This window comes from Coffea arabica, chromosome 6c, assembly GCF_036785885.1.
Source record: "Coffea arabica cultivar ET-39 chromosome 6c, Coffea Arabica ET-39 HiFi, whole genome shotgun sequence".
In the NCBI taxonomy this organism is placed as follows: domain Eukaryota; kingdom Viridiplantae; phylum Streptophyta; class Magnoliopsida; order Gentianales; family Rubiaceae; genus Coffea; species Coffea arabica.
The window spans coordinates 5,750,935-5,767,854 of NC_092320.1; the positions used below are offsets into that span (position 1 = coordinate 5,750,935).

Sequence of the window (16,920 nt, forward strand, 5' to 3'; positions counted from 1 at the left end):
GACACCCGCCCCGTGCGAGATTAATAAATTTCAAGAGGTGTAGTTTATAGGCAAATGAGTATTACCAATTCAAAATACCAGCTCTTTATGGGCATTGTACTTTCAAACATTTAATTTATGATAAACACATCGATGTTTGTAAATAAAATTTAAAAAGTGTTACAGTAATATTCTTACAAAAAGAAACTGGTAGGTTATCTATTTAATATAAATTAAATATATTTTTTTTAAAAATGGTCCATAAAGTATTAACTCTTTATGACTTTTTTCCATTACATGAACAAAATATCGGTTCTTTAAGGGCATTTTACTCTGAATCATTTAATTTCTGTTAAATACATAAATGTTTGTAACTAAAATTTGAAAAGTGTTCCACTAATATATTTATGAAAGGAAACTGGTAGATTTTGTATTTAACATAAATTAAATATGTCAAAGTAAAAAAAGATATTGCACATAACATACCAGTTCTTTATGACTTTCTTCCATTACATGAACAAAGTATCGGCTCTTTAAGAGCATTTTACTCTGAATCATTTAATTTCTGTTAAATACACAAATGCTTGTAACTAAAATTGAAAAAGTGTTACACTAATATTTTTACGAAAGAAAAACTGGTAGATTTTGTATTTAACATAAATTAAATATGTGAAAATGAAAAAAGATATTGCTCATAACATACTAGCTCTTTATGACTTTCTTCCATTACATGAACAAAGTATTGGCTCTTTAAGGGCATTTTACTCTGAATCATTTAATTTCTGTTAAATACATAAATGTTTGTAACTAAAATTTAAAAAGTGTTACACTAATATTTTTACGAAAAAGAAACTGGTAGATTTTATATTTAACATAAATTAAATATGTGAAAGTAAAAAAAGATATTGCTCATAACATACCAGTTCTTTATGACTTTCATCCATTACATGAACAAAGTATTGGTGCCAGTTGGTTATACAATTTTTATTAGCAAGATTCCAACTGTTAAGTTGGTTAATGAAATTGAAAGTTCAAATTTGACCCTAATGACTTATTTATCAGATTTTAGTCCTATAATAACACAAAATGTCTTGGGTATAATAGTAATTTCGCATTATATGATGTCAGCAATTGGGTCCCAAGTTCCGCCAAGGGAGGTTTGTGTAATTGTGGAAACCTCAGGGGAGGTCAATGAAATTATCAGAAAGATTTCTGAAATTATCCCATCTAAATAATAAAACTGTGTTGATTGCACTTTATCATTTTTATTTCTTGGATGAAAAATTATAGTACATTTTTGTCATCTTCAACTAGTTTGGATAACGGCTTACTTTTCATTTTATTTCTAGTTTTTTTTTTTTTTCTGTGGCCAAATGCTAAGCTTGGAAAAGACAGCTTCAGAAGAAGCATATACTTGTACGCCAGTCTCTTTTCTTCCTAGAAATCAAATTCCGAGGTGCAAATGCATACAACTAAATTCTTTATTTAAGCCTTTCCCCAAATATTTGCAAGCGAACGGGCAGCAAACTGGGGAACTGAATCTCATGCAGAACCACTGGATCAACGGCTCAGTGGCCACCAAGGAGGTTAGGTAAGAGTTCAAACTTTACCTGGAGCAAAAAAAATTTAAGAATTATGCCATAACATTTCCTTGATCTAGTTGGATCTGTATATCCACTAGCTTCCTACCACAGTCTCCTTAGACTCCCCCTCTCCCTAGAGTAGAATAGAGTAAGTTTTACAAATGTATCGTTACTGACAAAAAAAAAAGAATATCATGCAGAAGAATAGTATCGTCGCCTTTCTAAGATATATAGTAATAAATCGTCGTGTATTTTTTAACTTTTCAAAATGGGACAAATTAACCAACTTGAACATTTTATATTGATGTCGGATTTGTCCAGAAAGTAATCAATACTTCGACATTTTGATCAACTTTCAAATTCCCATTTCCACAGGACCTCTGGTTGAACTTCATCTTCCATTTCAACTTCTGATATCATCCAAGCCCGTTTGCTCAGAGGACTGCCCTTAATCGAAGGGATCTATTCGAGGGTCATGTTCACTTGCCATGGCCATCCCAGTGCAAAGGCATGTCGGGCACATCACCTATCAAAGAGACAAGGAGTCAGCAAAAATGGCAGATAGATTTTAAGGAGCTGGAAATCAACTGAAAGCATGCAATCAGCATTCAGTGTAAAATATATATATATATATATATATATATATATATATATGTCAACATTCTGCGGTGCCAAGGCTAATTTCCAACAGAATAAGCAGCATGATCTGATGCCAAAAAACACAAGATAGGTCATAGTCTTTTTTAGCTAGGTAAATTTCACTTTGCGAGAGGTGTGTTGAATATTCACCGGATGTTCACAAATTATGCAATTAACAAGTCACATACCTTTCCTGAGCCTGAGCAATTTTGACACCTCTGAGTAGTTGGTCCATGCAATTGGCGGATGGAATCACTGCAAGTCGAGATGGGTTCGAATTTTAAGCACGTACCACTAGCAGAACAACGGGCGCATGCCAAGTATCCTTTTGACATTACAGTGCAGACAGAGAAGTAATGGCTAACAACGATCAGATATCGAAAATAAAATTAATTGCAGAACAATGTAACTGTAACATAGCATAGCATTCAAATACATTTTGCAAACCAAAGTAAAAAAGCAAATGAACAGTTGTAATTCAATTAGAGATATCTTAGCATATTTCATTACACCAAATTAGAATGTTTTCAATTGACATTAACCTGGAAATTTGTTTAGAAAAAGAAACCATGGCTTCTCTAAGCCTTAGCGGTTAATAAAGAGCTATTTACGAAAAAGAAAATATTCATTTAACAAGATACCAGGTCTTGGGTGGAAGGGGGAGTTTTTGAAAGGCCAGAAAGAAGCCTTCACAAGTTTTTGTGCTTACCACTTCCATGGCAATACTTGCATCTTTTCTTCTCTTGTTGCTCAACATTGTTCACTTCTATTAACATCAAAGCAGAAATAACCCCCACTGCGCCTCCTGAAAAGGATGCCACTATTGGATCGACCTGACTGAATATACAAGGAGAAGATTATTCAAAAACATCCACCAAATGAACTGTATATGGCAGAGCAACTGCCAACCAAAGAATGCTGCTAAAATAATGTACAGAGATATTATTAAGAAACTTTTGATTCCTGACATATAATTTTTGTATTATTTGTACCTTAATTGCATAGGCAAATGCAAAGTGTGGATGAAATCTTCATATGACGTGCCACCCAAACCTAATTTCAGCTCCAACTGCCATGTGAAACTGCTCCATAAGTCGCAAAACAATAATGTAGTACTATGCAAGTAGCACAGGTGAATTCGTCGAATCATTCAGGTCTTAGAATACAGTTGACTTCCACTTTTTTTATAATCTCTATCCACTGTACATGCATGCATCAACTTTTTGTTCATATTATACCTTCCCAGCAGGAAAATTGGTTGCAATCTTACATCCAAAACTAACAACTTCATCTTAAGCTCTCTAATATTGTGAATCTGTCCTGTTTCTGAGATGGACAAGAACAATATGCAGCATAATTGTAGAACTACCTTCAAGAAAATAGACAATTGTACTTTCAAACTAATTCTTACAAGCCATCATACACGAGCACAATTAGTTTGATCAGTCTGATCAAATACACCTGAAATGGTGTATAAATCTATATTAGACAATCAGACCTGTGCAGTTTTTAGATTATGTCTAACTTCAAGTAAATCCAGTAGAAAGCACATCAAGCAAGAGGTCATTCTTATTGCTTTCAGATATTAGACCTTTTTTTCATAAGAACGAACCAAAAGCAAGACAGATAATACAAATGGTATAAGTTTTGCACAATAGCAACAGCATATACAGTAGTTTGTGGATGAGAAGGCTCACAGTTGGTGCAATAAGCCCCCCAAAGACAATTATTCCAGATACAAATGAAAAACTTGTTAGATAGAGCTGCTTCAGCGTCTTTGGCGTCTACATCAAAGGAAAAAGATGTATTCCTAAGTTAGTATTGGACAGCATGACAAAGAAGAGAAAAACAACAATCTAGGACTCAATCAAGAAGAATGATATAGAACAAGAAAATAGTAGACAAAATCTCTTTAAAGTGCATCTGCGTCCATCATGACCTGGTTATAGAGGCTAATGCCATAATGCACATGTCAAATCATGCATTGAGCTACTTGTGACTAAAGTTGCAATTGTGAAGATATAGAGAGGATTAATTACAATAGCTCACAAAAACTGTAGAGTTAGTAGAAACGAGTACATATCTGTTTCTGTTATACAGCTAAGGATTATCAGCAGGGATTATATGCTTCATCAAATTTCAACCTAGACATCTATTGACTAAAGCTGATATTCCTTTCCCGACATAAAAAGCTTCAATCCTGTTTGCCTAAGCATAAATGCGTTGAGTTTCATCCCTCAGGGAATTCATACTTAAAAAGCACAGATAAATTTCAGAGAATCACCACATGGGGGAGAAAAGGAATTGATGAGGGGATATCAGGCATCTCATTTTCCTGTTCACCCGTCCCATCAGAAACTTTTATGCTCTTTATGTGTTGTTGTACTCTTAACCTCCGTACCTACATGTATGAGAAAAAGCTTAGCAGATCATTTCCTACAAACATCGAATGATTAAAATTTGCAAATTGTACTAGAGAATATACTATTCCCTTTCTGAAAGCAAGGAGAAAACAAACCTCCTCCATGAGGAGAAAGATTTTATTGCGCCTGCTCCTAATGTTCTCTTGTATCTCCTGCAGCTGCATTTGTACAAAATCCTCAACTGTTTCTGGCCCTTCTATAATGCAGAAACTGCTGTGAATATGAAGAAAACATTTTAATAATCTGAGAAAAGTTGAATATATACAGAGCCAGCCATATTGACCAATACAACCAGTAGGCAGTCTCACTCTTCTTTAAAAATAAAGGTCTTTGCGAGACAAAACACCAATTAGCACCCGTCCCAAAAGAAACGTTATTATATACGAAGAAAAGCTTATCTAAATCGGTATGAAATTAGAGCTTCCAAATCCTACAATCCAAACATGAATAAAAAGACATCCATAATATTCAGAAATCATACCCTCACCCAAAGAAGCCCATACAAAAAATGGTATAGAAAGTTGAGAAATTGGAGACATCAACCTTGGGATATTCTCCCCAGAAGGCATAGAATTGGGATCATCTGTAGAGGAACATACTATTCTTTGAGGTGTGGAAGACTTGTTGAGCAAAGCTCCGCCTTGGGGTCTTGCAACTCTGGAAGAGCTCAAGAAACTAAGGTTCTTGGAGAAATTAACATGTGAAGGATGCAGTGATGGCACCAAAGAGTATAGACACGAAGAAGAACCCATTATCTTCCCCAAGCCACTCTACAATGATTTTCCTGATTTCATTTACAACAAATTAATAATGCCTGACACAGAAGAAGATTGCGCAAGAGGAAAGGGGGATTAGGGATGAAGGGTGTGGGGCTTTGTCTGTACGCAGAGGAGTGTGGGTATGGCATCTCAGAAGAATCCAGATGGAGACGACAGGAATCCATCCATTATGTTGCTACAGAAGCCGGCAAGTCACCCAAACCTCTTTGACCACATGAATGGAGTTGCAAGTTACAAGCTTTTCAATTTCGGTTATGCACATGCGGCCAGCCCAAAACTTTCAGGGTGGCTTCAGATGGCAGAGTAAGGCCCGCTCCAGCCCCGCATAGTACATCTATAAATTTATCCTCGCCCTGCATCATATTTATCTATAAATTTTATATACAATTCACGGGTATATTATGTACATAAATAAGTAAAATATGTACAAATATGTACAATATGTATATGTGTACATAGATAAGTAAATATATGTTCTTCAATGCTTATTATATAAGTTATCCATTTTTTTTTCAAATAGTTTGTAATCTTAACGTAATTTCCTCATACTGTGTTTCAATATCTTATTTCATTTGTTCACGTGAAAATACATACTTCCAATAAATGAATTTTGCGAAAGATAAAGCCAATGTAAGATTGTTAGGAACACAGGGTAGGGGTAAGGCTTAAATGAGCCAGCACTGGGACCAGAATTAAATTATTTAAGCGGGGCCAGGGGATGAGGATTAAATATAAATATGATGAATGCCGTCATCTTTTTAGAATTAATCAAATCTTTCTTGCACTGCCTGACGGGATTGGTTGAATGGCACGTCATCTGAATTTAAATTTAAATATCAAATTTTACTTATTTGGCATGTATCTAAACTCGCTAGTGTATATACTATCAGTGTATAAAAAAATTTATTCGTCTTTTTATCTGTTTAATATAATAAAGAGTTTGACGTTTTTTTTTTTTTAAAAAAAAAGCGTCATTATTTGTTATTTTAAAAATTAATGAACACTACGTTACCTTAAAAAAAAAACTTTTTAATTAATTTTTTATTCCGTCTTTTTTGTTATTTACTTTCTTCTAAAAGACGCACCCACTAGTCTAAACACGATAGCACCTTGGCAAAGACTATTTCCCAACTGTTAAAAGTGGAAGGGACCTCAGACCATTGCATCTCCTCATTCGGCTTTCGTAGTCATTTACACGATCCAATCCGAGCGAGAACTTATCGGCGGCCATTAATACCATTTACGAAAAGAAATAGACTAATAGAAATTGGTGAAGGATGATAATACAGTAGTATATCTCTTTGCATCTCATCTCCCTTCACTCCAGCCCCACAAGTCGGATCTTGTGAAGCTAAGGATGACAGAGGATTATGTCAACTAGCATGTACACATGAAGGTTAACGTATAATTGCATTGACTAGAGTCTTTAACATGAAAACATAAATCTGGAAAGCAAGTATGAAGATGGCGCAATGTAACAAGGTACATTCCTTCTACCAATGCGGTAATGCATGGCTATTTAGTCTGGCATATAGTAATATCCATTCAGAGGTAATTGTAAATTTGTAGTCTATCTAAACAGCATTAGTTAAAGTTTATACTCTGGCAATTTCCACTGATTTTTGAAGAGCTGCTAGAAGGCTTCTCATGATTCTTGGCTCTCCAGGAGGTGACTGAGCTTTCAAAGGTCCATTCCTTATGGCCCGAAAAATTGGACCTGAACTATCAGTGGCTGGAAAAACTAAGCAATCTATGTAGACTAGCACTTCGGTTTTCCCGTCTCCAATGGTAATAAAGCCAAGTCTAGCTCCACCTGCAATTTTGTCAACCTGCACATAAATTGCATAAATAAGAACTAAGCCATTCATAGACGGACGCCGCCTCCCATAAAGTTTCACAATCACCCTCCTGTTTCAATATGACCAAGGATATATCAAATAACTTTTAGGACAACATTAGCCCATTCAAAATCAGTATCCAAGAATAACAGCAGTGTAGCCTGTTATATATGTGCCAGCTACCTGTCTAATGTTCACAACATCATAAGACAAGATTTTGCCCCAGTAGGTAAGGAATTTCCCATGATCATCAAGGTCATGCACTTTACACTACCCTGCCCCTCTTGCCATCCAAACCATAACATTTTTGCTGAATTGCCAATGCTTAACAGTAGGTTACTAGCCTTGCCCAGCAATACTTTTCCTCATTTTTCCCGGACTGAAATTTATGAGAGTTGTCTTCTGCTGTGCATCTCCTGAGCATTGGCAGAGGTCAAGTTTGGCCTTTGAAGCTAGGATAAAAGCCTTTTACGAACACCGCTCAGTTCTGACTCAGATTATACAACTAAAGAAGGATACAGCAGGACCAGGTCGTCATGTAAATCAAGAATTTTGTTTTGCTGCTGGCAGCAACCTAGATGGTACTCTTGAAATAAGAGAGGGGAAGCCTAAAGGATTCGCATTTGGTACTAAATGGACAAGTCAAGTGAGGATATATTGCTTTGTTAGCATAGTTTCAGTATGATTCACTTAAAACAGCATGTGAGAATGATACATTGACCAAAAATCAAAAAGCATGAACCTTAAGAGGTACTGGTAGTGGTAAATTGGCACCTTGGCAGAGACTGTTCCCCCACTGTCAAGTCCAAGCACGAGAAACAATTGGTCAATAACAAGTTCAAGATGCATAATAATGATAAAGAGGGGTCAACACTGCAGTGAAAGAAAAGTATTATGTGATGACATTAGAATAAAAGAGAAAAGGTTCTGACAAAGATAATGAAGCAAATAAGCAGGTACACGGCAAACTTGTATCTGTTTGACTTGTGAGGATCGTTTCAGTGATACAATAAGACAAATTTGTGCTGAGGTGCAACTTAGATGAATCGAGATGGTCTTGCTTAGTGGCCGAAAAGGAAAGTTTGAGCAGAAAATGAGAATGCCTGGAACACAAGTTCATTCCCCATACCATTTGTCAATTTACCTATACCTTATATACAATTGGAAGGTAAAACACACCTAGCTTAGTGTTTGTGTGTTGGGAATTTACTAAAACACACTAAAAGCCCAGTGACGCCCAATGAAAATTAAGCATCCTAAGCTGCACTACTATTGTCAAGTTTATAGGTGTTTCCGTTCATGATCAACATAATTATTGTCTAATTGCTGGATCCTTTATCACAGCTCAATGCAAAGTTCCTACCAGCATGGTAGTATGTCTACATCTTTATCCAATTTATTGATCTCAATTGGAGAAAAAGTTGTATTTGATAAATTCCAAGATTTTGGCATGCCTGCATCAATAACTTACACGGGTACCATCGAAACAAAACAACAAATCATAGTTAACTCTTATTGGCGTTTCATAGGGCTCAACTAGACGAGGATAGACCGCAAAAACACAAGTTTCGAACGGTAAGAGGTGTAATCCAACTATTCAAGTCAATCACCTGGTTATTAATTAAAAGGTGTGACCAATTTATCAAATTAACAAGCACTCATCGTACTCATCTTGTTGTTCGAGATAAAGCCTAAAACAGCACGAAAAGGACTCCCCATTAAGTTAAGCAAGAAAATCCAGTTTTGTAGCTTCAAGACGATGCCTTTTACTCAGAAGGAGTGAGTGGATACCAAATTTCAAGAAAAGCCACAACGTAGTATGTCGAGACACTTGGGAAACTTACACAAAGTTAAAAAGAGTCCAAAAACATCAAGACATCCGTATGCATTTACCTGAAAAAGCAAGGTTTCGAATTTTGCAAGGTCAGTATCTACTGGGAGCTTCATGGTTCCTAACGACACGCCGTCCTCGTAACTATTGGCGGATGATATGGCGTCGTTTCCCGTGGTTGCCTTCAAGGCCTTACGCAGAGTCCTTTTGCTTGAAAATGAACGAGCGTGGATTAATAGATTATATTTGTCCCGGGAGCCAATTGCTGGTGGAGGACACAGAATTGATTGGCGGAACAGACATTTTGTCGCGTGAAAAGCTTGCGTTAAGGGAAAGAGATGTCTACCAGTTACGCTTGCGTTACTAACCATGGCTTCTGGGGAGGTGGGTTTGGGCCAGAGGAGAATCAGGATTCAGGACTCAGGAGTCAGGAGACAGATAGGAAGCGCTTACATATACCATCGAAAATACAAGGACTGGAATTGGATAGGATGTGCTCCTCAGTGTGATATTTTTCTTACATTCTATTTGATTCTATTATTGTTACCACTTACAGGAATGTAACATGTATATGTTCAATGGATGATATTTTTCTTCATTCTATTACCACTCACAGATATGTTAAATTCATTATCTTTTTCAAGTGAAAGAGCTCGAATTCGACATGTCTCATTTACACTTTCTTCTCGAACCCTCATTTACACTTCACCCTCATTTACGCTTCCTTCCGGAACCCATTTCTCCTGCAGGTATGTTCATTACTTGTTTGTTAGCAAGAGGAATGTGTACATTCAATCTAGTACTCTTTTTTTTTTTTTCCTTTTAAACTATTTATTTTTACATCCTATCCAAATCTGTCAGTTAAAAGTCGAAAATAAAATGAACACCAAAGGTAAATTGGAATCAACAGAATTAGGACGCATCCATCTCCTCGGCATTTACCATTTAGCGTGTTTTGATAGAAATCATGAAATACTTCAGCCCTTTACAACACTGGAGTTTAGTTCAACGAATGCCCCAAAACATTACGCACACATTATACCACCCCATATCTGGGACATTTACATGGATTCAAAAGCTAGTGCATAGCAGGAGCAGGCCTTCAAAGGATTTGCTTGGTGAATCTTTGAGTTCCTCACTAAAATTAACCTTTTATTCATCACTGCGTTCTATATGTGCTCCACAACTCTAATTTTTTCTGCCCTACTTCAGGATCTGTACATGTCACAAAATGAAATTATCCTATAATTCTTACAACAATAGAGAGGCAGAACACACTCAACAAATCATAATCCATCTCACACCAAGAGGTGCCTCAGTCATCTTCGCAGTTGTCATCAATCTAGTGTGTGGTTATCTTGGCGGCTCTTTCCCAGTTTCGCTATGAGGAAGCACAAGCTTCAAGCTTTGGAAGAAGACTCCGCCAGGCTTCAGCAATACCATTTGCTAAATGTGCTTGTCCCTTAGCAAATTCATGAAAAGCAAGCCCCATATCCAGTGTCTTTTGTTCTTGAAATCGGACAATTTCTTCATTCATTAGCTGGACGATTGCCTCGAATCTTCTTGTTGCTTCCTCACCATCAGCCTTCAGCTGCATACACAAACTCATAATAAGGGGAAAAACAGCAATCATAGTAAAAGCAAACAATACAATTCAAGGCCAACTAACCACGTCATATTCACGCTCAGCGTCAGCCAATTTTTCTGAACGCGTTAGCCTAAGTTTGTTCCTGCAGAAGAATACAAACACATTTTCATCAATAATAAATTACTAGCAGTAAATTCCAATTAGTAGTTAATTATTAACAAGTTCTCTGGATAAGTTTCTATAGATTTGCTAATATTGATGTTCCCTTGTGCATAACTTGACAAGACAATATTTTGAAAGAACATTTCCTAAGACAGAGCAACAAGGAAGAAGGGCGGGTATTGCAACAGCATGGTCAATGTAGCTCTGGCTTAAATTTGGGTTCATAGGAATTAAACCTTTAAGTAACATTTAAGTTCATAAAAAAGACCTAATACAGATTAGTGCAGTTGTTTACAAAACATGATTTGCTAAGAACCAGAAAACATGTTGTAAAATTTCTTAAAGCAACAGTTGGTTATCAACATAAAAAAAAAAAAAAAAATCCAAATTTTGTTCTGCTTGCATCACAAACACAATTTCCAACCACCTTTTTATTTCACATGCATCACATCACCAAAAAAAGCTACAGTGTTATTTCAGATATTTTCCCCAAGCAGAGTTGACATCACTACCTACCAGCCTTGCATTTTGTGCTGAACATGAAAAAGTTGATATCATTATTCAATTACCAAGCATTAGCTCACTAAATCCTGAGTTCATGTACAAACTCACAATCTTCTACAGGGCATGAAGTTTCTGTTTTCATAATAATGTTTCCAAATATAAGATCCACAAACTAATGCAAGTTGAAACTCACAGATCAATTTCCTTGAACTTTATAGTTTCGGCCAATTCACATTGCTGCTTAAATGCATTTGCCCTCTCAGCTATTGTAGCCTGTTAAGAAAGAAGGATGGAAAGAGTGTCAGATTATATTGGTGAAAAAAAATGTGATAAAAAAATAGACAAAGCAAGAATTGTGGATCAAGACAAGGCAACATCATTCCACTATTCTTTGCCACAATTGTTGTATGATATTTGGCATTATAATTTACATAGAGAGAAAAAACGGGGGTTTTCTTCCTTGATTTATATTGCAAGAGCTACTCCCAATGGCTAAATAAATTCACGTATACGTTTCAAGAAAACATAATATCAGACAGAAGTCTCCACCCTTCAATAGGACACATGAACAATGCATAAGGCTCCCAGACTAACCTTAATTGACTGTACAGCACGAACATAGTCTTTCAAAGATTCTTCAAAGTTCATCAACAGGTGGTGAGCCTGAAACTCACCAAAAATAAATATACAATCAGATAAGTAAACTTCAGTTTAAAGTAAAAAAAAAAAAAAGTTCAGTGTGATATTTTATATAAGTACAAAAACGCACCTCCCTCTGCATCTTAACCGAGACTATTTCTGCTTTGTCCCCAACCTCAGAAAATACCTTACCGAGAGCATTATCTTCACATGTACCAAGCAGCTTGACTGCCTTCCCAAACTCTGACAGAGATTGCCCCAACTCTGAGGTAAAATATCAAGAAACTCAATATGTGTAACTACCTTCATTCAAATGCAGCAAATGAGGAACCAAATCAATGTTATACAATAGCATTCAGCTCTGGAAAAAGAAGAATCTAAACCCACGAAAACCCATAAATGAGGTTCCACGAGAGAAAATGGGGAAAATCCAGTTTAATAGAGAAAAACTGAAAAGAGAGGTCCAACTTAAAATGTGTTAAAAAAAAAAGGTGCTGATGAAAAAAAGCAACAGTATGAAACACGTTTCATTGTGGAAAATCGACTCTCTAATCTCTCAGAAAGAAATCTCTGCAGATCAAGTATTGGGAAAACAAATACTTTACTTTGTTTTTGGGAGATCAAGTTTTTGGGAAATCTCTGCAGATCAAGTTTTTGGGAGAACAAATACTTTACTTTGTTTAAAATGATAACATTGGCAGCATATACACCAGAATAGCATCCTACTACTGACACTAAAACATATAATCGAGCATTACAAGGAATGAGTACCCCTAATACCTCTATGTCTTTTTACAAGACGATAGGCATGCTTCTGAGCTTCAGCTAAGTGATCTTCAAGCTCAAATATATAACGTTTTAGTTTCTCATACTCAGGAGTCGATTCTTCAACAGGTTTCTCCTTTCCAAGAACAACATCACTCACCTTTGACTGTACATCCTGCACAATATTGCAACTCTGTCAATATTATATCTCTGAATACGCACTTTTCAAGTTTCAAGGGATATTTCAAAACATTCTGCCAGTATGAAATGGTATTGAGGACCAACCAAAATGCTTATTGAGCTCCTTGTGAACGTGATGGAACTCTATGATGTGGAACACAGTGACCAGGGAAGACCAACTCACTAAAAGAAACCAGCAATGTATCTCACTTTTCAGTATAAGCATCTCCTAACTTTTACCAACAGCTTAAATTTGTGAAAGAAAGAAATTGCAACATTTTTAAAATGTAGTTATCTAGAGCTCTCCCTAGCAAACTGATGTGGTACTAAAGATCACCTGAATACATCTCGATGGCTAATTTTCAAAGGATTAATCAAATTTAAGTCAAAATTCCATCTGAGATAGAATAGAGAGTTTGAAATTTCAATCCAAATATACGGTACCTTGAAAATCTGCATCAAATCCGCTGGTTTCTTCTTGAAGATACCAATCTCTTGTGATCTTGCTCTTTCCATTGTCTACAGAACAGCCAGTGAAACGACACAATGCATAATGTACCAAACAAAGGAAGAAAAATTGAAATGGCATAGCATATAGAACGTTAAAAAGGTATGAAGTAAAATACAGAAGAATCAAGACAATGGAAACGAAATATGCACTTCAGATGCATTGTAAGAATTGACAGGTGTGGAAAAAGTCCTTGAAAAGCGGTAAGTAGGCAAAGAAAATGCTGCCAGACTGAAGTTGAACATCACTTCTTGAAAATGAAACATTTTAAAGTACAACCTTAGAGAGGAAAGGGTGCTCCCTTTAAAATAAATTTCCAAATGCAGGAAAAGCTTTATTCAAAATGAATTGCAGAACACCAAACCTTTTTTGTTAAAGCATCAAATTCAGCCAAACTACCTGTTCATCTGCCTGCAAAAAGATTCTCAGGTCCTCACTCTGCTGAAGAATGTGATGAGAAGCTATCCGGTTGACAAATATATCAAGTGCTTGACGCCGCATTTCGATGAACTCGGCAGTGAACCTAAATTTTTCTGCCCAAGGAAGGACAAAGTTACAGTTACAGAAACACAGAATTGTCCCAACTAATCAGATTCACTGTGTGACAAGGTCAAAGTGCCTTAGACACATGCTAAACAAGACTTGCACTTCATCAGGATGTGTAGTAGTGAAATGACAGATGCATAAAATGCTATTCAATTCCTGGGTATGACGAATTGATGAAACTTTCAGGACATGGATGTGAAAAGAATATCAGTCATTAATGCCACTTTACATTTATTTTTTCCAGCCTAGATTAAAGTTTTGTTGTTGAAAAAACAATGGACAGTAGTGGCTAAGTAATTCGATAAATGAAGACAAGGAAAAAGACAAAGAATTATTCTGAGAATGAAAACACCTAGCATTACTAATATCATCTCCCATGAGAACCAGTTCATGAATGTTTGATCGTCCCAATTAGCATATTTCGGAACTATAACAGTTGCAGGAACATGGTCTTTACTTTTGACACATTGCCACATCAGTCACTTCCGCAATTCGGCAACAGGGAAAACCATAAATGGATGACTATCATGCGGAACCACCGCTAAAACAAGGAGAAACGAAGGAAAAGTATGTGCATTAACTTATTACCTACTGTGCTCTTCTCCGGAAGAGGAGGGATAAAGATTCCCTTGTACTTCTCAAAAAGACGATCTCGCAACCACACAAAATCGCTATATCTACGAATAACAATCTTCTCTGGCCCTTGATAATCTGGCAAATTTGTCTGCAATAATAATTCCCAGATATAACTGACGCAGCCAAATCAACTATTCAGATAATTAAGAAGTAAGCATCCTATAATAGAAACATTCTAAAAACCTAACAATACTAATACCACTTTGACTTGCTTAAGGGGTGCAACAGAAAGTAAAGGCAAACCCTGACACTACAACAATGTAAACACCGGAAAAATATATCTAACATTTACCGCTTATTTTTCACTACAGTTATCAAGAAAGCATCGCCATCAACTGTAAAAGTCATCACAGTAAGCTACTTTCCAAAAGAGCGATCAACATCTATGTATGTGACTTGATAAGATATTTAATCAATCACAGCATACAATATTCGAGCATATGAAGAATGAGGTGAAATATGCCAACCTTAGTGATAACTTTGTAGGAGATATAAGCTTGAACGCCATTGCCCATCTTAGCTGGATCAATCACTGATACTGATAAAAACGGCTCTTGCGACGACGGGGATCTAGGGCTCTGCGTTGACCCCGATCCACTCCTTTGCAGCTGCTGCAGCGTATTCAATCAATTCGAGTTAAATCCGTCATCAATTATGAATCAGAAAAATGTTTATTACTGAGACATGATATTGAATTTAGACGCATGCAATATAAAAATAAACGCGTTCAACTAAGTTCAATCACTACAAGGATGGTGGCATGTGTGTAAATACCGTTGGGATCATGGTTGTTCTTGTATTGGTGTCAGTGAAGAAGAGCGGCGGAGATACAGAGAAGAGCGATAGAAGAGGTTTGTCGGATGAGAGGCGGATATGGAGTGTAGAGTGACGGAAGAGACGTGTTGGAAGTTAATTGTATCGGCGGTGCTGGGGTAGTTGCTTCACCGTTCCGGCGAGTCCAGAGTGTAGTAATGTGCCAAAGCCGGGGGTATTATTGGGGTGGGACAAAAAACCGGGGGGGGGGGGTGGCTGGTGAGGTAAATTCGGCCATTAACTGATTCGCCAGCTTACGCAATCGTGTGTGAGTTGGCAACTAACAAGTGGAGAACCCTCTTGTTTGTGGGCCCAAATGCCCAATACAGTCGAGTTGTTTGTTCTAGTTAGGGATGGCCATGGGGCACCCGCCCCGCGGGGGGCTCTCGGGGCGAGGGTTCCCCCCGCTTAGAAACGGGGCAGGGGAGTATATCCCCGCCCCATTTCCGGTCCCGTCATCGGCAAAACAAAAAATATATATAAATATATATATAATTATATATAATATGTAAGTTAATTAGTTATAAACTTATGATAATGATATTATTAGTTAGATGTATTATATAATGTATATTAGTTTATGTAATATAATTGATATTATCAATTATATGAATAATTATACATGTCAACTAATAGAATTTATTAATTAGTTATACTAAATTTACTAATACATTTATACTAAATTTCTAATTACACTTAATAGAATAACACTTTTTTCTCAAAAAAAAGCACAAACACAATAATGAATTAGTGATTGTATTTGTACTAAAAGTGAAAACTTGACTATTTTAGTTATATTTATTTCATCATATTAGATTGTATTCAAATAACTTCTGTTTGATTGTTTTTATGAGTTTCAATTGTAAAATTACAATGAATAATAATTTAGTAATGTGTTGATATTTTAGTACTTGATTATTTATTAAAATTTAATTATAATAAAATTATATAATAAAATTTTATTAACCCCGCAGGGGAAGCGGGGCAAGGCGGGGCGGGGGGAGCGGGAGGCGGGGGACGGGGGGATCCGCCCCAACCCTGCCCCGTTGCCATCCCTAGTTCTAGTCCAGATAATGGTCTAAGATGTCTACTTTAATAATAACTTTGAACTTAGAGCACTTTGAGGATTAGCATGTGTATCATAAACTAGTAGTACTAAACTGCTACTATATGCTAAGGTGTAAACAAGATGGCTCGAGCCAACATGAGGTAACAGAAAAATTTAGGGTTCTTTTGCTTGGATAATGATTATCATGCAGTGCCAGTTGGAGCCTAAACTTATATTTGATAGTATTGTTTATTTGTATTTTCGATTTTTTACTTGGTAGGTTGAATTTATATTGTCACAGCCTCTACATTTTATTTGCACTAGTTAAGAGCCCATCTAATGTATGTGAATTTAAAAATATTAAAAATGAATTATCTTTGTATATATTTTTTTATATAAATAATATTTGTATTAGTTTTTCTAAAAAAAACTTTGGTTTATATGGTTACAATAATTTAG

At 36.2% G+C, this 16,920-nt stretch overlaps 3 protein-coding genes across 8 annotated transcripts; all 3 read right to left on the minus strand.

The window, feature by feature from the left end:
• Window positions 1–1,757: 1,757 nt before the first annotated feature.
• Window positions 1,758–5,617, minus strand: LOC113694093 (protein ORANGE-LIKE, chloroplastic-like). Of its 4 annotated transcripts, none has more exons than XM_072052349.1 (8): window positions 5,168–5,617; window positions 4,720–4,837; window positions 4,486–4,602; window positions 3,899–3,985; window positions 3,194–3,270; window positions 2,911–3,038; window positions 2,390–2,526; window positions 1,758–2,088 (listed from the first exon to the last, which is right to left on the minus strand). In XM_072052349.1, exons 1-8 carry the CDS (start codon window positions 5,374–5,376, stop codon window positions 2,011–2,013), a joined length of 951 nt encoding a protein of 316 aa, XP_071908450.1. In that variant the 5' UTR covers window positions 5,377–5,617; the 3' UTR covers window positions 1,758–2,010. The 4 variants fall into 4 exon arrangements, with proteins under 4 accessions (XP_071908450.1, XP_071908453.1, XP_071908451.1 ...); XM_072052352.1 differs by having other exon boundaries at window positions 2,390–2,456; window positions 5,168–5,582; XM_072052350.1 differs by having other exon boundaries at window positions 4,720–4,834; window positions 5,168–5,522.
• A 1,171-nt stretch (window positions 5,618–6,788) lies between these two features.
• Window positions 6,789–9,595, minus strand: LOC113691650 (uncharacterized). Of its 2 annotated transcripts, XM_027209890.2 has the most exons (3): window positions 9,135–9,591; window positions 7,984–8,037; window positions 6,789–7,232 (listed from the first exon to the last, which is right to left on the minus strand). In XM_027209890.2, exons 1-3 carry the CDS (start codon window positions 9,441–9,443, stop codon window positions 6,999–7,001), a joined length of 597 nt encoding a protein of 198 aa, XP_027065691.2. In that variant the 5' UTR covers window positions 9,444–9,591; the 3' UTR covers window positions 6,789–6,998. The 2 variants fall into 2 exon arrangements, with proteins under 2 accessions (XP_027065691.2, XP_027065692.2); XM_027209891.2 differs by lacking the exon at window positions 7,984–8,037 and having other exon boundaries at window positions 9,135–9,595.
• A 608-nt stretch (window positions 9,596–10,203) lies between these two features.
• LOC113693933 (sorting nexin 1-like) lies at window positions 10,204–15,606 on the minus strand. Of its 2 annotated transcripts, none has more exons than XM_072052353.1 (11): window positions 15,375–15,606; window positions 15,068–15,211; window positions 14,553–14,688; window positions 13,818–13,951; window positions 13,355–13,429; window positions 12,746–12,905; window positions 12,096–12,229; window positions 11,921–11,989; window positions 11,520–11,599; window positions 10,742–10,802; window positions 10,204–10,663 (listed from the first exon to the last, which is right to left on the minus strand). In XM_072052353.1, exons 1-11 carry the CDS (start codon window positions 15,384–15,386, stop codon window positions 10,454–10,456), a joined length of 1,215 nt encoding a protein of 404 aa, XP_071908454.1. In that variant the 5' UTR covers window positions 15,387–15,606; the 3' UTR covers window positions 10,204–10,453. The 2 variants fall into 2 exon arrangements, with proteins under 2 accessions (XP_071908454.1, XP_071908455.1); XM_072052354.1 differs by having other exon boundaries at window positions 15,068–15,208; window positions 15,375–15,601.
• Between the last annotated feature and the right edge of the window lie 1,314 nt (window positions 15,607–16,920).